The sequence below is a fragment of the Lonchura striata genome, chromosome 5, assembly GCF_050655825.1.
Source record: "Lonchura striata isolate lonStrDom1 chromosome 5, ASM5065582v1, whole genome shotgun sequence".
Taxonomy (NCBI): domain Eukaryota; kingdom Metazoa; phylum Chordata; class Aves; order Passeriformes; family Estrildidae; genus Lonchura; species Lonchura striata.
In genome coordinates this window covers 46,377,349-46,397,339 of record NC_140707.1, presented here as the reverse complement: position 1 = coordinate 46,397,339, position 19,991 = coordinate 46,377,349, and the positions used below count along the sequence as shown (strand labels likewise).

At 35.3% G+C, this 19,991-nt stretch overlaps 1 protein-coding gene across 3 annotated transcripts in view; it reads left to right on the top strand.

Annotated features, from left to right (window-relative positions):
- PRKD1 (protein kinase D1) overlaps positions 1-19,991 on the top strand; it is a 113,865-nt gene that overhangs the window by 88,349 nt on the left and 5,525 nt on the right. For all 3 annotated transcript variants that reach the window (XM_021539327.3, XM_021539325.3, XM_085580430.1), the window contains 10 exons: positions 892-1,096; positions 3,492-3,615; positions 4,387-4,464; positions 5,047-5,326; positions 7,565-7,617; positions 8,687-8,759; positions 9,628-9,734; positions 10,183-10,344; positions 11,693-11,791; positions 12,847-13,114. In XM_021539327.3, the coding sequence (XP_021395002.3) occupies positions 892-1,096; positions 3,492-3,615; positions 4,387-4,464; positions 5,047-5,326; positions 7,565-7,617; positions 8,687-8,759; positions 9,628-9,734; positions 10,183-10,344; positions 11,693-11,791; positions 12,847-13,114 (1,449 nt within the window). The remainder of the gene's footprint in view (positions 1-891; positions 1,097-3,491; positions 3,616-4,386; positions 4,465-5,046; positions 5,327-7,564; positions 7,618-8,686; positions 8,760-9,627; positions 9,735-10,182; positions 10,345-11,692; positions 11,792-12,846; positions 13,115-19,991) is intronic.

The window sequence follows — 19,991 nt, the reverse complement described above, 5'->3', positions numbered from 1 at the left end:
ATAGATATTTAAAAAGTGTTGTAGGAATAGCAAAGAGAGAGCTTTGCACTGTGAAGTATCATTCATGACTGAATGACTGGTTCTGCTAGAGATGAAGTATGTCTCTTAATCACACATCAGTCATTTATATCCAAATATCTTAAGACTATTGTACATGAAAACAAAGTTTTCAGATGTGCACATCTAATTTCAGTGAAATGCCATCAATTCCAAACATTTTGCTGTCAGACAATTCAGTGGGATTCTTCTTGTGTTACATTGCCTACTCTGGCTGTTAAGAGCCTTCCTCCACACAATTAGGCAGAAGTTGCTAGGAGAAACTATTTGATGTGTACCATGTGATTTTAACCTTACTTCAAATTTTGGAAACAGTGCAACATGCCAGAAAAAACTAGTGCTGTCTTTACCCTCTGACTGGACTAATGATTTTATATTCCAAATAAATCCATTCACAAGCAACAATGCAACAAAAAGTTGTTTCTTACTCTGATCTCTTGCTTAGGTGTATTTAATTTGGAAATTGGAAAGTTTAATATAATTTAAATATAAGATAGATTATGCTATTAATGCTATGCCATAGTCAAATCAGTTAAACCCTAAGTCTTTGGTTTTGGTGCTTGTTTAGTATTTATTTTCTAATGGCAGGAAGCATTGTTTTGGTGGTATTGATTATTGTGCTGCTTTGTGCAGGCTTCACAGAAAACAATGTTCCTGTGCAAAGGAATATATAGTTCACATTGTAAGTAATTGTCTACATATATTGTCTAGATGCAAGCAATAGACTTCCAAAGAGAACTTGTGTTTTTTTCGGAAGCTTAAAATGTGCCAGGATGTTGTAGTTCGTATTGTTGCACATGTTTCTAGGTAATAACTTGCACAATTGTATTCCAGACCTTCTTAGTCCTGGGGCTGAGTCTGATGTAGTCATGGAAGAAGGGAGTGATGACAATGACAGTGAAAGAAACAGTGGCTTTATAGATGACATGGAAGAATCTATGGCTCATGATTCAGAGATGTCAATGGCAGGATGCCATAGTGACAATGGAGAAATGCAGGATGCTGATCTGGATCACGATGAATCTAACAGGATGATCAGGTGAGCTGGGGACTGAGTGTACCTTCCATCTTCCTTTATATTTATTTGTACAAATCATGTCTAGGGCTCAAGGGGGAATGTACATTGTCACTATTCTCAGTCATTTAGAATGGGAAATGCTGATGAAACATTGTGGGTTTGAAAGTGCAGTGAGAATGCTTCACTGATTATATGCATTAGTAACTTAAAGGGAGCTTTATTGTCAAGTTGAAGTAGCATTTGAAAACTTATGCAAAAGTAGTTCTTACAGGTCTGTTCTCATATGAAAATGATGTGAAACTATTTGCATAAGTACTAGTAAAATATTTATTTATTGTTTACTTATTTCCAAGGCATTCTTTCCCTGGTTTAACAGTGCAATGCCTGGACATTTAGATAAATAAAATGTATAAGTAGCTATGGTATAATTGAATCTAGATTGTTTTTATTTTTAGATGCCTTTATTTAAAAGGAAAGCTTGTCAAACTTAAGTAATAATTTGAGGCAAGTTACAGTATAGATTGGTGCTTTGAAATGACTGTTCAGGAAGGAAAACGGGAACTGAGTTGTGCAACGTACCACAGAAGTGAATTAAAAGAAACATTCCCTCATTGGAACTGTCCAAATACTATGGAAAAAATTATTAATTGTTGGAGAGCCTAAAATGTATTAAGGCAATTTCAACTGTAGTTTCCTTGATGCAATGGATCTATACCTTTAAGGGATCTATACCTTATAAAACATTTTTTCTTTCACAGGACTGTTTGACTGCAATTTCCTCTTTTATTTTGCTTGTTGGGAGTCTCTCTCAGCAATATGTTCCCCTTGTTTCATTGTTACTGTCCTGTACCTGTTGCACTAGTAGGAAGCAATCCATTTCAACAATATGCAGTTTTATTTTATGCAGTGGTAAACTACTGTCATATTTATCTGCATAGGTACAATGTGTATGATGTATAGACACCTTGTATGATTGGAATATGAGCCTGTGCTTAGATCATGAAATCATTGTCACAGAACATTTTAGATTTCCAAGTTCTATGAAGCAGACAGCATTGCAAGCTTTCAAAATAAAAATACCCAATTGTGCTAAGAAAATGTTTATAACTAAGGTACATGTTTTACTTATGTAAGGGACATTCCTCCAGTAATACCTTTGTGCAGTTATTTCTAAGGATAGTTTCCATATCCATGGATATTTTTTAAGTGATTATAAAAGGCAAATAAAAAGTAAACCTTTTGTCCTACAGGCAAGAACAGCTAAATAGAAACTACAGATGATTAAACCATTTTTAGGCAGAAAAGAGATGTTAACTATATGTTACCTACTTAATTATACTTTCAGACAACACTTTCTGCATTTTGATGGGAAACTACCAATTCATAAAACTTATTTCCAGGATGCATTACATTGAAGCAGGGCCATCTGCAGACATCTACAGTCACAACAACTTTGGGGACTTAACATACTATTCTTTTCCTAGACACTATCAGCCCTGTTTTGTTGGAGTTGTTGCACCAATAGCTTTGCTACTGGGTCATAATACAAGAGCAGTATTGTGCTCTGTTTTCACATACAATGCAACATCACTGTTTATATTTCTGCCAGGAATCACTGAGTATTCATGATTAGGACTGAACAGATTGAATTCATATTCCATTACACAGAATCTGTTTTAGGAGTTGTCAACTCTAACAGCAAGGATGATGGGCTAGGTTGCTTCTGGTTACTACCAGATTATATCTGAAGGTGCTTTCAGGCATGCTTTCACATTCCCATGGCTTTTCAGCTTACTGTGTGTTGGCTGAATGGTAGAAAGTTGCAGTGTGCAGGCAAAGGGTTTCACCTGAAGTCTTTGAGTGTAGAATGGCTTAAATCTCTTTCTCTGAGAGGTTCCAGCAGATTCTCTGCTGTGCCTGGCCAGAGTGCGTGCAGCTGGGCAGCTGACACGTTTTCTGCTTTGTAAACTGGCACATCAAACACTGGTGTGTTTGAGCCCAAGCAAGATCACAGGACAGTAATCTGATGTACAGTGTCTGTGTAGGTTATGAGAGGTTCAAATTAAGTACTGCTCTGAATCATACATAGCACAAGCTTGAGCAATGGCTCCCACAACCTAGCTAAGGCCCTAGTCATTTGCCCCTTTTCTTAGCTCATCTTTAGAAATATTTTTGGAATGTAAGCCTTCAGAAGGTCTCTGACATTCCCTTGGTGTAACGTTTTTTCTTTGTAATCTCAAGATACTTGGAATGACAAAACAAAATAATGTACAAACCAGGTCTGCTAACAATGATAAAAAGAAACGTGGATATTTTCTCTGTGTGTATGTACATATATTCTGATTTTAAAGATTTTTTTTTTCTTTTTGTCCAAAGTTACCTTCTTTTTAAAAGCCTTTAATGATTTATTCTTAAGCCCTTCAACCAGCAACAATATTCCATTAATGAGAGTGGTACAGTCTGTGAAGCACACAAAAAGGAGAAGTAGCACAGTAATGAAGGAGGGTTGGATGGTTCACTATACAAGCAAGGACACACTGGTAAGAATTGTTACAGAAGACCTGTCTTCCAGTAAATGTTATGTTATAGTATAGAAACAAATTCTAACAATACTCTGATAATTTACAGTCACTCATGTAAGGCTTTTTTTGCAATTTTTATGATTCCTAAAGTCACAATTCTTATCATAAATAGGACTGCCACTTCTTGTAAGAACAGGAGACAGTTAAAACATGCAAAAACCATCTGAATGTATCTGTTGCATTATCATAAGGAGCCAAATATAAAATCATTCTTAAGGAAGTGAAACATAATGTTAAAGGGCTCTCTAAAGTAGCTTTACTTTCCCGCTGCACTTTCCCTGATATGTTACTGTCAGTTGAATTGAGACTTCTGTAAAGCAGATTTATTCTGGAAAAAGGCTATTTTTGTTTCGGCCTGTTAAAACATGAATAAAGCCGTCAGTATGTGACCTTCAAAAGTGAACTGGCATGTTACAATGGATACAAAAAGCAATTTCAATTGTTTTAGGATCATATATATTAGCAAATTTTGCTGAATGTAATGCAGACATCAGAATGGCATTTTAAATTTTTAAACGTTGTACAGTTTTAACAGAGCTATTCTGAAATAGCAGAGCATAACAAGAGGTCTATACATTCTAAATTCAATTAGAAAGTCTTCATTAAAATCTTGTAATGGTAATTGGGTCTTTATTGTTCACAGTACATATCTTCAAACTAAGGAAACATTTTGGCAGTGGTGCTTTTGCAAAATGAGCATTTCATTAATTTACTTGTTTTTCATTGCAGAGAAAGCGACACTACTGGAGACTGGACAGCAAATGCATTACACTTTTTCAAAATGATACTGGAAGCAAATATTACAAAGTAAGGAATATTTTTCAACCTCTTTTCATACCAGCAGAATATAAGGACTAAATTGCTAAGTTGATGCTTACTAGAAGGACAGTAATAGTATAATTTCTATCTAGGTTTTAGGTTTTTTTTTATTTTTTTCATTATTTAAAGTGTGTCTGTGTGTTCTGCTTTTCAAAAACAAGTCTCTGTCAGAAAGGTGTCAGCTAATGAGGACACGAGCTAATAAGATGTGTATTGTGGAAATGAAAAGTTTTTATATGAGAATTCAACAAGGTTTTATTTTCTAATGGAGTTCTCTTGATATATGGATGGCCCTGCTTTTTCTCTGAAGGTACCTCACTACTCTCTTTGATAAGTTCATTTAAATAGTTAAAGCTGTATTTAGTCTTGGAGAGAAACATTTAGTATTTTACCATCAACAGTCTCTGTGTCACAGTTTCAGGTTACAAGAGCCTTTTTGTTTGTACAAGAAGCATTTGTTTGTACAAGAAGGCAACAACTGATATCATAAACTAATCAAATAATGCTCATGCTGAAGTTTTTTATGTTGATAATCTTTACACAGAAAGTAAAATATTTTTTTCATTTCAGGAAATCCCATTGTCTGAAATTTTGTCTCTGGAACCTGCAAAAACTTTTACTTTGCTGCCTCAAGGAGCCAATCCTCATTGTTTTGAAATAAGCACAGCAAATATAGTCTATTATGTTGGAGAAAACATAGATAACCTCTCAAGCGTTCCACTGAATAACAGCGTTATCAGCAGCGGTGTTGGCATTGATGTAGCACGAATGTGGGAGATGGCAATACAGCATGCTCTGATGCCTGTCATCCCTAAAGGGGCATCAACTGGGTCAGGACCCAGCCTGCACAGTAAGTTTGTTCATTTCCTCCATTTCTGATATTGAGAATTATCTCTCAAATGACGTTGCTCAGTCTTCTGCACACATTGAAAGGATGTACTGCACAGCTGGTAAAGGCTATTCTGTCGTGGCTTGTCACTTGTCTTCCATATTATTTTAAACACCACAGTTTCTTATCCATGTGTTTTCAGTTTACAGTTGGACATCTGTATTGATATACAAGATGCAGATATTTTAGTAAGCAAGTGGTTATGAAATCAGTAAGGCTTCTAATTCAAATTTGCATTGTTTGTGAGAAATAGCCTCCTTGTGCACAGAGTTGAAATTTTCTGAGCTCTACTTCAGAACTGATAGATTTTTTTTCCCATCCTGACTGTAATTTATATTTCTAGCTGTCTGCAGAAGCAGCTCTTCACTCTTTGGGTCACTGATATGCTCCCTTTCATCATATTTGGCTGTACAGTTGCTTCAAACATTGTCCCATGCTGAGATGAAAAGAGCTCAAGTGTGAAGAACAGCTATTCTAGGCACAACAAGGCATGTGTGTTATCCAGGACCAAAAGGACTGAATATATTTTAGCTTCCAATTTACATACCTTTGTGTAATTCTCTAGCAAAGGTGACAGTAAATGTAAACAAAATATGAGACCTGTTTAAATCTGTCCAGGGTACTGATAATGAAGTAGCACAGAGCAAACAGTTCCCTACTACTAGCCATGTGTTGCTGTGGTTGCTCTGTACTTCTGTTCAGCCTAGAGAGTGTAAAGAGAATTTGGATATGTCTACATAATTTGGATAAGACCGTTTTTTGCAATATACAGCCACTTTAGCACTTGACATCTGGATGCTATTAATGCAGCACAAAATGCTAATGAGACCACAAGCCCTTCAGAAATATAGGAATACAACAGGCTGTGGCATTGCATCTCCAGGCACAAAAGCTCACATATCAGATTAGATCAGCAATGTCATTTGCTTTCTCGAATGGGATCTTGTATAAAATAGTGTCAAATTCTGCATGTCGTTTCCATCAGACTAGTTACCTAGTGCCCCTGGTTTGAGTCCAGTGTAGCTAAACAAATCACCTGAAATACTGGACTGGGCATGACAGCTGCCTTATCTCCCTCTTGGGAAGTTTGAAAAATTTCTTTACAAGTTAGTAGCTATCTTTGGGTTATATGTGCAAAAATTAAGGTCGTTTTGAGACCTTTAGAGCAATTTCTTGTGGACAATGATAATGATAGCAACCTTCTTTCTTTTGCTTAGATTCTAAGTTTTGTCTTTGTCCATGCTTTTTTCCCTGTAAACACAGCAGTATATCGGTTTGAAAACAAACTGGTAATGATTAAAAACCTCTCCATAACTGAAACATTCTATGCCAAAAGCAGTCCTCCTAAGGAGAGGAAATAAGTAAGCCATGTTACTTAACTGCAGCTAGGATTAGTGGTGATGGGTAGTAGCAAGTGTCTTCAGTGTGTAATATAGGCCTTATAATAGGGGACACTGGTTTTGAAATTCTTACTTAAACAAATGGAAAGCCAGCATGAATGGGATTCTGCACAGAAGTAGGAGACTGTGCTTCCAAGAAGCACGCTTTCCTTCCTAAAGTATTATCTTTGTGTAATGCAGTTAGCAGTAGGCATAGTCTGAATTTTGCCTCAGTAAGTTTTTAGTTCAAATGCTTGTGACATGCTTATAAACATCCTAAGCTCCACTTTGATAGAAGTTGACACGTGTATTAAAATGCAGGTGCAAGGTTTTGTTTCTACTATGTCTGTTATAATTTTTATGTTTTAATAATGTCTGTTAAGCCAATTGAAATGTGTATTACTTGTAACAGTATGCAGTCTAATTTGAATGTGTATTTACCTTCATCTGAATAGCATCAAATATGTTGTAGGTTTATATATAATAACCAATTTAGTTGCAGTTGTTACTTGGGAGAGATACAAAACCTCAAAACAGAATGGGAAAAAGCAATAAGAAGCTTGTTAAGAGATTTCACTATTAAAAATTTATTAATGAATTGTATAATTCTGTTTTTCCCTTGCTGAAAAGCTGTTGTTAAGTTCATGTGTTTGTGGGCTGTTACAATTTTATATTAGCTGGTAGACAAACGAGCTGACCTAATTGGTCCAATTTCTAGAGCTGTCAGTAGATACTGATGTAATATGAATGTCATTTCCTATTACCACATGTTTGAACTAAAAGCACAGCAATCTAAAGTATATTTTGCTTTCTTCCCCAGGGGATATATCCATCAGTATTTCTGTGTCAAACTGCCAAGTCCAAGAAAACGTGGTGAGTGTTCTCTGTATGCTGGTGCTAGACATGCTATGATTAAGCTGGCAGAGTCATTGATCTGCTTTTCAAGAGGAGTGTTAGGGGAATTTCTATCAGCCATTTCTCACTTACTTTGAAGAAATTAATAAACAATTATGTTTTTAAACTTTAGACGAAAACCATCTTCCTGGCACCTTTTCTCAAGATGCAAGGATTATGTATGGGTATATTCACAGGATTTAACTGTGGGTCTGTGCAGGATGTTTCCAAATGGAAAAGTGAGGTGTAGAAATTACTAGTTCATGGAATTTGTCAACTGAACTTTGTAAAACTGACCACAAACCTTGATAAATATACCATTTCCTGTCACAACTGAGAGATCAGCTATTCTTTGTTGTACAAAGATGAAACTCTAGCCAAAGGAAGAGTTGCATATATCAAAACACATACATAGAGAATTCTGGGTTTCTTTTACTCTAGGACAGTTAGACATAGGTCGTGTTAAGCAGTTAAGTTAAGCAGTCACACTGCTTGCTTTCTATCTCATGGCAGATGGAAAAAATAGATACTCCCTGCAGCCAGCTAAATTCTGGAACAGCTCTGGTAGTTGTCAGAAAAAGATTGCAAAAAGGTTGCCTGCTAGGGATGTGTCCATTTGTTTCCTAACAAAAAGTAAGACAGCTTTTATTATGAATTAGACATTCTTTTACTCTGTTATATACCCTGCTCTTTAAATATCAGGAAAATAAAGCTGAGCTGCAAGGTTTGATGTTTGTTTGAGTCTCCCAAATGAATCTGCTAACAGCTTGTGCTTTAGCCTGTGTTACAGCAATGCGAAATAGTGAGACATAGACTGCCTCTCTGGCACAAATGGAATATTTTACCCCTCTCAGTGAACCTTCATCAGCTTTTACATCAATTGCAGTTACTATGGCTTGTAAGAAAACACACCTGAATTTTTTGGCAGATAATGTATTTTAAAATGCACTGTACTAAAAGAATGCAACTTACCACTAGAAAAAGCAAATGAAATACAAATTTTCTTTTCATATTCTTAGGGCTTAATATCTATTGTTTGTATAAACAGGATATTAGCACTGTATACCAGATCTTCCCAGATGAAGTATTGGGATCGGGACAGTTTGGAATTGTTTATGGAGGTAAGGCTTTGGTGTGTTGTACAATTGTGCTTAAGATAAAAATTTTCTTGAATGGGGAAAATATTTGGACTCTGAAATCTTTTGTTGCAGAAATTCGCATTTCATTTAAGATGTATACCGTCAACAAAATATATGTTTGTAGATTGAAGTTTTCTGACCATTGGTGGGTCAATGTCTATCAATAGCTTCATATTCTCTGTAAGTTCTAGTAACACTGTTCTTTTTGAGAGCTGTAATACATGAAAAAAATATTATTCTGCCTCTGCATTTTGTTACATATTCCAGTGAGGGATTTTTTTATTGTTTCTTCAGTAGCTTCTTAGAATTGTTTCTCTTTTTATTTTCTTACTAATTTTTCCTCTCTCCAGTTTTTGGGGGTGTATTTAGGTACAGCTGTTGTTTGAGATAGTGTGAAGTGAGGACTAACAACAAATTTCTCACTGAGGTATCTCTGACTCTCTGATAAACCTGGGACATGCACTAACATGCCTAAAGGCTGTCACATATTTCATTATTTGGTAGTGTGGAGCTATCAGTGAAGGACTAAGCCTACAACCAGGCAGTTGCACAGAATGCAGTTGCAGCTTACACATATATGAGAAAATTAACTTTGCATCTATACTGTTGAAATGTAGAGTTAACTTTCTCATATGTTTTTTTCTTACATGTTTAAATGGCTTTGTCAGGTGATAGTAAGTTCTGTTGTCAAAGGGTAGAAAGAAGAGAAATGACAGAAAACTTTTAATGTCTTATCTGCAAACCGGCTCTAAGGATTATTTGGTTACAGCCATTTGTACAACCCATGAAAAGGGAACATTTTTCATAATGAATCATGTTAATTGATGCAGAGCTTTTGTTTTATTTGCAGGAAAGCATCGCAAAACTGGAAGAGATGTTGCCATTAAAATAATTGATAAATTAAGATTTCCAACTAAACAGGAAAGTCAACTTCGTAATGAAGTTGCCATTTTACAGGTACTTTTCTGTTTTCTTTTACTAGAATAATACTATGTATTAGTTCCATTTTTTTTATTTCTGTAAATACCAGATAATAATATAATTATTTTAATTTATAATCACTGGGGCTTTTGCAAAAGTATTAGTATTTTTGCTGCATATTTTCCATAAAAAGCCAAAATCAAATGTATCAGCAATGTCACACTAGGAGTTACAATTTCTGCAGTTTTAAGCACCAGACACAATAAGAAAAATGAAAGTTAAGCTAATTTGAAATTCATACATTCTCCTGTACTTCCCCTAGAAATTTAGTCTCTGTTGCCTGCAGGGTAGGCACACAGTTTAACTTATGGAATACTGAAACATTGTCTGGTTTGGGGGGTGGGGGGGGTGTGAAGTCTAAATATGTAATGATAAAAGCTACTGATCATATTGAGAAATCTAGTGCTGTATTTATCTTTAATAGAATCTTCATCATCCTGGGGTTGTAAATCTGGAGTGTATGTTTGAGACACCAGAGAGAGTCTTTGTTGTTATGGAAAAACTCCATGGAGACATGCTGGAGATGATCTTGTCAAGTGAAAAGGGCAGATTGCCAGAGAGAATAACTAAGTTTTTAATTACTCAGGTAAGAAATTAATTATAGACCTAGAAAGAGATTTGAGGTCAATTACTATCACTGTTTCTTTTGTTTTCCTTTTGACATCATTTACCTGACTGGTTTATGAAAATCTGAGTATAACAGGGGTGGTGAAACAGTTTTCTTTACATTACTGTACATTACTATCTACATTATAGATAGTAAACCATTAAGAGGACTTAAAACTGGACCCATGTAGAGCTGTTGGCTGCTGGATGGAAGGGACATCAACCTACAGTTTCTCATATGATGGAAGAATTAAGCTCAAGGAAGGAAAGTGCTAAAAGCAAACTATTGATGAACTACAGAAAGAAATTTGAGCTTCTTGAACTGCCTGATATCAAACCACTGTAGTTCATACTATGCGCTGTTAAATCTATTTTCTGTGCTGAGATTGGATCTCAGTGCTACCTGTGTCTGAGTCTGGATTCCATTATTACTTCTATTAACTATTTGGTATTGGATTTATTTGAGTTTCCTGTTGTTATATTCCTGTAATATTATCACACTGCTTCTTCGGCTGCCCAAAATACTGGTTTAAATTTAGATATACACATTGGTAGTGAGCCACCTCACAGTCAGAGAAACCCATGTTTCAGCAGTCAGGAAAAAGGAAAATAGCAGGAGCAGCAGTATTATGGTGTTTATTATTATCAATTCCTTATTTGATGTAGCACTTAACAGGTTTCCTAGTTTCCAGGTTTTAATGGGCAAAACTGCCACCAGCTTTAGAATTTGATTTCTTCTGTTCACAGGTTCATTCAGCCTCCTCACTGCTCACTGTTCTAATGCAGTGGCAAATTCTGTCAGCCCCTGACCAAACACAAGGAGTTAAAGCCACACAAAAAGGATGGATAGCTGTCACACTGTTGCTATATTTATGTGTATGTAACAGAACAGAAATACATACAACAGTCTCCATTCTTTCTGTTGTCAAGAAAGAACTTCAGTTGGATCACATAATATTTCTGTGGAAATGTTTTCTGGTTGAATCTAGGTATGAAGGGCCATTCTGCAAATGTTACTACATTCAAAAATTTCATGCACAAAAAAGTAAACAAATACTTAGGACAAAGTTTTTAAAATATGTTTATAGTGTAAACTCTTGGAGAGGGAAAAATATTTGATGCAGTGAAACATGAAGAAAACTTGAGGCACAGCATTTTGGTTTTTGATGTTTGTTGTTTTTTGTTTTTTTTTTTCATTATTGACATTCTTTTAATAGGTACATTCTTGTTGGATTGTTTTTCTTCACACCAATCCTTGCTTCTCTGGTTACTGATACTGTTCAAACAATATAAAACAAACAACCATAATTTGATTTGTTTATTCACAGATCCTTGTTGCTTTAAGGCATCTTCATTTCAAAAATATTGTTCATTGTGACCTCAAACCAGAAAATGTGTTATTGGCATCAGCTGATCCTTTCCCACAGGCAAGTAGAAAATGCCCTTTCTTAAGGTAATTTGTTGTAATTAATAAGTGTTTATGTAACCTGTCTGCACAGAATTTTTAGGTAAGAAGTTAATCACTTGTTCAGGCTACTTCATAAAGAAGTTATGTCTGAAAATCCTTGACACTTGTCATTTCTTGAACTAGATATAACTAAAATACTGAACTAAATTTTTAAGTGTGACATAGCTACTTGTGTGATCATTTCTAATATGCTCACTATTAAGCACAATTTACTTGGCTGGTTGATTTGCTCCAGAAAGAAAATTATTTTTCTTGAAATTTGGGTTGGGCTCATGAAGAATGAGAGCTGCTTCTCTAATTCTATAAATTTAATTGTCATGTAGATCACAGTATATTTAAATACACATTCTGACTGGTTATATTTCTCATTAAAAGGTATTTTTATCAGCTTCTGTTACCTTCAATCTACAGTGCTCATTTATAATTTCCCTCAGTCTCCCATATTCAAAATGAGTACTATTGATAATTTTAAAATAATACCAGTATCAATAATTGGAAGGGAAGGATCTGTACTGAGCTGTTTAAAGTGAGAATTTTCAAGCTGTTTAATCTGTTACTTTGTAGAACTCAGACAAGGAAGTTTGTAGAGAGGTAGAGTATAACTAAATCCACAATAAAATAAAAATGGAAGTTGAAGAACTAAATTTTGTCAAGTTACTTATTTTAGGAAAAAGCCATAGGTAAAACATTTTTTCTGTTTGTGGTGTTCTTGTGCTATGAATGAAAAGTATTACTGTTTATTACTGCTTTCATCACGAACCTGAGCTGTTGACCCTATCTGCAACTGTGTTTTATTCATGGAATGAAGGAACAGAAGAGACACTATGGGCTGGTATTCCAGTCTATTGTTTCAGTGGAATAAGAATATTCCTCTCAAAGAGGATTTTAAAAATAAGGACACTTGAAGGAACAGTAGAGATACATCTTGCAAGTAATTGATGATAAAAGTTCCCCAACTGTGTATTGGATAATAAAAATAATGTATGTCTTACTATAGCATTTTTCTTTAAACAGGTAAAACTTTGTGATTTTGGCTTTGCCCGAATCATTGGAGAGAAATCATTTAGACGTTCAGTTGTAGGAACACCAGCCTACCTTGCTCCAGAGGTTCTGAGAAACAAAGGCTATAACAGATCTCTGGATATGTGGTCAGTGGGTGTCATCATTTATGTAAGCCTCAGTGGTACCTTCCCATTCAATGAAGATGAAGACATACATGACCAAATCCAGAATGCTGCTTTCATGTATCCACCTAATCCATGGAAGGAAATTTCTCTTGAAGGTAATACCTGTTTGTAGCTGTTCTTATTTAAGTGCTGAAAAGAGTAGATGTATTTTGCTTTTATATTTTTTCCTGTACATAACAGAATTTAAAAAAAAAAAAATTCCAGTAATGTAATCTGTCTGTTTTGTGTTATCAGCTACTTTAGACATTTCCTGCAGAGCATGTATAGACTGCATATGGCATAACCTCCTAGCATGGGATTGCTCCAGGAGGTGTTGAAGGAGGCACATAACCACCTACAGATGAGATTGCTATAGAATCTGTGGGGAGCTTAATTGGTCATGTGTATGTTTATTTATGTACCTCATCATTCAGCTCTATTGCATCTGTAGTCTGTTTCTTGTTCTGCTTGTTCCAGTAATTGAGTTTGGTTACAAAAGGGTATTGTACTCTAATACCTTTGTGTGGAGAAGATAAAAGTGAACAATTCCATAGATGAGATTTCAGGATCAGTGTGAGAAAATGTCATACAAGAGACTTTATGCAGTTTTGGAGATAACTGTAAGACCTTTGAAACTCGAGTTCTGGTCAATGGCATTAAAGACTTCTGATAAAAATCAAAGGAACAATGTGACTAGTTCACTAGGAACATCTTTAAAGCAGGTTAATTAGTTCTATTAAAAATGTATCTAAACACAACCAAGTAGGGCATTTAAAAAAATAGGTGCTTCTAGTTTCACTAACATTTTCACGTACATAACATTTTCAGGCAATTTGATTTTCTTTGAGGTTTTTTTTTTTTTTTTTCAGTCCAGAATTCTGCAGGGTTATAAGTCTTAAAGCAAAGAAACATTATAAGTATCAGACTCTTATATCCTTTTCTGAATTGTAATATGTGCCAAACTGAATTACAATATTAGCATTTATAACTTCTGTTATTTATGGTACTGGTTTTCTGTTTTTTAGGTGGTATGTTTAACATACCCATTAGGCATAGTTGCAGTGTACCTAATGCTTACTATAATATATATTACAGCCATGTGAGATTCTCTTCTGAAAATGCTCTGAGAGCATTCTTTGTTATTTTATCTCAGTGGCAGATGAAGTTTGAAATCTGTTGGAGAAAAAAAAAGCTATAAATCTGCACAATTACACACTGAAGTTCTCCTGAACCTCCACACACTTTGATATGTAAGCTGACAGAATCTGTTGGCAGCAATGCTTTATCTGTCGCTAGAGATAAGCAAACAGCAATCAACACAGGGGAAGCTGCAAGAAATTGTCTCCCACAAGTTTCTACTGTGGTAGACAGAAGATCAATTTTTGCGCTCAGAGGTGAAGATTCAGTAGAGCACCTACAGAAAGCTCACCTACTTGGGTGTTATCTCTCCATTTGTAGAATCACAGCCTTCATTAAGAGTTGATGGATACCAGGCTGTAAGCATGCAGAAGGGAGGAAAACACACTTTAACAAATTGCTAAATTAAAATCTGTTTATATGTTATGATTATATTACATATTTGGATTGCTAGGTCACGAACCACTCTATTGTGCTAAATGAAAACCTGGAAAATATCTCAAGAGATTCCATTACATCAGGGAGTTGAAGTCTGGATCTCTGTCCACATATTACTTGTTAAGGCTGATTTTTAGAGTTTAATTTTGAACTCAAATTCCATATTGCTTAGGGAAAATAAAGGAATGTTTTTCTCATGTCCTGCTCCACTTTCCTGCTCAGCTTTTGGAGAGGAGCTTGTGAGGGGAGCTGCCCCTGTGGACCTGCTGGCTCCATCCAGTTTCTGTTACCTCTGACAGTGCAGCCTGGTTAAAATGCAAACCTGTCCTGGTGTCCTAATGCATCTAATCTGGATTACAGGTCTGAACAGTGCCATGTTCATTAGTGCCACAAGTGATTGGATCATTTAGGGGAGAAACACAGATTATTTTAAAGGTTTTATGAGAGAACTTCTGCATGCCTATTGCAAAGATTGGTGCTAAGGAAAGGTGAACAGCAGTTAAACCTTTTGTGTCTTGTCCATGATTATTACTGTGACTCAGAGAGCCCAATGTCTAAAACATTTTGCAACTGTAGCTATTCCAGTGCTCTCTTCAGACCACTGCTCATGTAAAAAGTTTAAGAATAGCTAAACTCAGTTATTGCCATCTTCTATTTTTATTGTAATCAGAGAGGGGAAATCATATATTTCTTTGAATTCAATAGATAGTGCAGCAATTAGAGTGAATAGTGTGTTTAGCACCACTTTGGTTTTAGTGCACACTACATACTTTTCCTAATACTTGCTAAATAACAGCATATTAATTTGTGAGCTAGAATGGAGAGGGTAGCAAAATTCAAAAGGAAAAAAAAGAGTGATCATATTTAAGCAATGTGACTGGAAAAATAACAGTTATGGTAAAATAGCCTAAATATTCCAATATATGTTACTTAGTCAATGACTGGTCTTTTAAATAAAATTGGCTTTTCAGATTTTAAATTGCATTGATGAGGTGATAGATTAATAAAAAACACATGAGCCATAACAGTTTCAACTGTGTGGTAATAAAAATAATATACTTAAAGTCTAACAGATTCAGAGGAAAAGCACATGAAGATAAGTTGTATTTTGGAGGAAAAGTGTGTCATATTGGACAATGTTCTGGTCTGTGTTAATTTTCTTGATAGTAACTTTCTCTGTAGCATTTTATAGCAATTCTTAAAATCTGCAGTCACAACCAAGACAAAAGACAGAACCTATTTGAGGATAATATTTTCTGAGTGCTTAATGTTTTTAAGTTACCATCAACAGTTGTCTTCTTTGCCAGTCATTTATATGGCCTAGTCATTCACTAAATCCTCTCTTTCCATAATGTGTCTGTCTGATGTCATAACCCCTGGATTAATTTCATCAGCTCTTCCTGATGAGAAATTTAGCATTTTTGTGTAATGCTTTGTCCTTTTATCCATTAAAATGTAGCTTAAGAAAATGTAGACCTTTCAATTTTGTAGGTCTCAGATTTCTCCATAGGGAGATTTTATTTTTATCTAAGTGGCTTCATTTTTTCCTATTGTTCTTTCAAAAGAACACATCCCAAAACCAGATTCTGGTTTTGGATGTCTAAATAGGATTGTAACACATTACTGGAGATAGGTAGTTTTTGTGGTAGATGTTTGGTATGTTTTAGAAAATCAGGTTTTGTCAGAGCCATTCAGCATTTCATTGTCCAGTCTCCTTCTGCTCTTTCTTCAGTGTTGGTCAAGCCAGGCTACATTTCTGAAGTTACTGAATTGCTGTATGACAATTTGAACTTAATTCAATCGTCATTGTCGCACTTTGCTAGTTACTGATATAGAGTAATCTACTTGCAGAATTCCTGTCTATTTTATAACTTTAAATTTCACGTCTCAAACATAGAACCTGTTTTCAACAGCTTTACTGTTTGTTTCCAGTTTTAACCTTCCAGTCTACCAAATCTGTATAATCTCAAGAGATTTATTTTTAGTTAGCTACATGATACAAGAAATAAATGCTGCTAAATATAAAGATAGCACTCCATGGTGTATTTTTTTCTCTCTACCTGTTAGTATATTTTATGTAATATGTCTTCACTGTGGTAGCTGTTCTTTTGAATTGTATGGTCCTAAAATGTGCAGTGTCAAGATTGGAATTATTCATAATGTGTTTCATTCTCTTTCCTATTTCCATAAAAAATTGTATTTATAATTGTTTTTTCATCAGCTACCACCAGCACAGCTATTGCTACTAGCCTGATGGGTTGAGCGTACATCACACATCATTGATTAGGTGCTTCACATTACTTAATATTATTAAAATAACTTGGGAAGAAACAATGCAATTCCTATCATGCATTAAATTTGATCATGATGTCCCTGTTACAGTGCTTTGTAGTCATAAATAAATACCACAGCTGGCTTCGAGTCAGTATTTATTTATCCTTGTTACAACACAATGTGAATAGAAACTCACAGTGCTTCACACATTAATGAGAAAGTCACGTGAATGAGTGAGCATTGAGTATGAGGAGGTCAGTGCATGTTATAGCTCAGAGATGCTCTCTGCCTCTTACAGTTTAGCTAGCTGTTGAAAAGGAGGTCTTGGCTCTACTTACACATTTGCTTGGATAAATTACTATTAGGAAGCCTCTCTTGTAGGGTACAGCTTAGAAGTGTCAAGGATTTCTTTTGAGAGTACAGCTGAATCTATGTCACTGAAAATCTCAGCCAGCTGAAGATCATTTTATGCTAAAATAGCTGCATGTACACTAGAACATTTGTCAACAAAGCTATATTGACCAGCAGCAGGAAAGAGATTTGTGTGTATGTAAAAATTATAATAATGATGACCTCTAATCAATTAACCTATTCTTAGAGAAATCCAGGGCCTAGGAGGTCCTGCACCTCCTATGTTAGTGGCAGCAGCTTAAATTTGTACAAATGTTGGCAGTAAGTTTAGGTAGTGTTCTACGTGTACTTATTCTTGATAAATTTAAATTTATCATTACTTTAGGACTTTTTTAATATCCTTAAGGTGATTTCTTGTTTATAATCTTACGTAAAAAGTTTAAATCTGTAGGAAAGGACTAAATTAATGATATGTTTGTAAATAGGATTTTCAGATATTTCCTAAACTTCTGCATTCATGTGCAGGTCACATCCTAATTGAGTTAAAGCAGTCATTCACGTGAAAAGCAATTATTGTATTAATTTGATACTTAGAGTGAAAATTGTGACTTTGTCTGCACTACAGCCATATTAATGAACTTACATAAGCAGTATAGAGTCCTGAACCTCCTGACTGTGGAGGTGCTTTCCAGTGAATTGAAACTAAAGACCCATCTTTCCTAAAATCAAAGGAATTCAGAGCTTTCTGAAGTTTGCATTTGAATTTTTCTGTTGGGGATTCTGTGGAATGATCACCTATCTAAAAGGCCAGTACTCATTCTACTGGAGTAGTTGGCTGGTTTGTTCCCTTTAACAAAGTCTCCAGCTCCTGGAACTTTGTAAGTCCTCAACTGACTGCTTACACTGTCATGGAAGGTAAGCAGGAGTCCATAAAAGTGTTAGTAAAAGCACTTCCATAATTCTCTCAGAACTTTCACTCAGGTTGCCTTCTTGGTGATAACATGGTGCATTCCCATAGACTGTGTGCAGAGCATAGGTGGTCTTTTTTAATGCTCTGAATTTATTTAATTATTGATTTTACAGAGGAATACTATAAAATTTTGTAAAGCTCGTAAAATATCTGATAAGGATTACTTGAAAACCCGATTTAAAAAAAAATCAGTGAAAATACTTAAAAATACTACGTGATTATTACCCTCTCCTCAAAACTGCTTTATCTTCCTAGGCAGAATATTTATTTTTTTTAACAGATGATGCCTAGATTTGGCCCCCTGAAATTGTATGTCTAAAGTAAATATTAATGCATTCCAAATTTTTATCTTCAGTGATTTTAAGCAGTGCAACTGAAAACTAATATCAAATAATTATGTTATTTTTTTTAATTCAGAAATTGAGTCAAATGAATCTTACTATTTATTCATTTTACATGAATTGAAGCCAGACTATGCTTTGTAAGAGTGGCTGTCAGGATCTGTCAGAACAGGTTGGGGGTTTTGTGAGTTTAAACACAGAGAAAAACAGTGAACTTCCCACATGTCTTTTAAGCATTTTAGTTCCAGCACTCACAATGTCATTATTAAACTTCCTAGATTCTTCTTTGTTTTACACTGTACTGTTCTTTTGTTGCCCTGCCTGTATCTATCACTTGCATCTTGGCTTCTGTTACTCAGATAGAACTCTTACAAGTTCAAGAAGTGGCATTTCTTGAATTGCATGATTCCTGATAAAAAGTAGGAAAGACGCTTTGCTGTTGAAGCTTGTATTTTCTTCCTTCACCTAAGTTTGAAAACTTTGAGTAAAAAAGCAAATAAAATTGTATCAGATAGTTTGAGTTTCTACTTCATGTGTACTTCTAATAGTCATGTTGCATTTCTGATTATTTATTTATTTGTGCTTGTTTCTTAAGAGGCAGGGGATAGGCAAAACTTCCCTGACAAAAAGAACTCTAGATAAAAAGCTGAAAACAAACAGCAAAACTGGCTACAGAGACAGCAATATTGCAGTGGTGAAACAAGCAGACTATCTGTGTAAACTGTTCTCAACTGCTCAATAGTGACAATTGTAACAATCTAGGGAGAACTGCCTTTTCACTCTCATCATAGTTTGCTTCCCTGTCTTTTTTTGTGCACCTTCTGTAGTGATTTTTTTTTCTAGACCAGTGCCTTTCTGGTCTGTTCAACCATTGGTAATTTCCCCCAAGAATACAAAGAAATATGTTATTACATGTAATACATCCTTGTCCTGAAGTGAAAAAAGAAGCCAAGGGGCCCCTCGTCCTGTTGTAACTTGAGGGAGGTTGAAGAGCTAAATATGATTTCATCACTTGTGAGGCTCACAGTCATATCTGCTTCCAGTGGGTTGCACAGAAGGAATGTAATAGAGACATTATCAACCCTCAGAGGCAGGAAGAACATTCAGTAGGTACTTGACAGTTACTGAGTCTCATGCTGGGATATGTGCACCAACATTGCAGCAGTTACCAGGACAATCCACCCTTTCATCAAGTTCTTGGCCTATTTTCCAAACTGAGATTCATAGTAAATAATTGAAAAATGAACTCTGAAGGTCATACACACCAAAATACCACTGAAAAGAATAAAGAAACTGTAGCCCCGTTAAATTCACATTCAGCACTGGCTTATGTATCAAAAGACAGACTGAAGTCTTACTGTAATTCTGCTGAATTTAGGGGTAAGTTGGACAGTGTTGCAGAAGATGCTGATGTTTGTTGATACACAGATATACTGCTGTGGGTGAGGGATTATGTTTTCCTCTTTGAAACATGAGATAAAA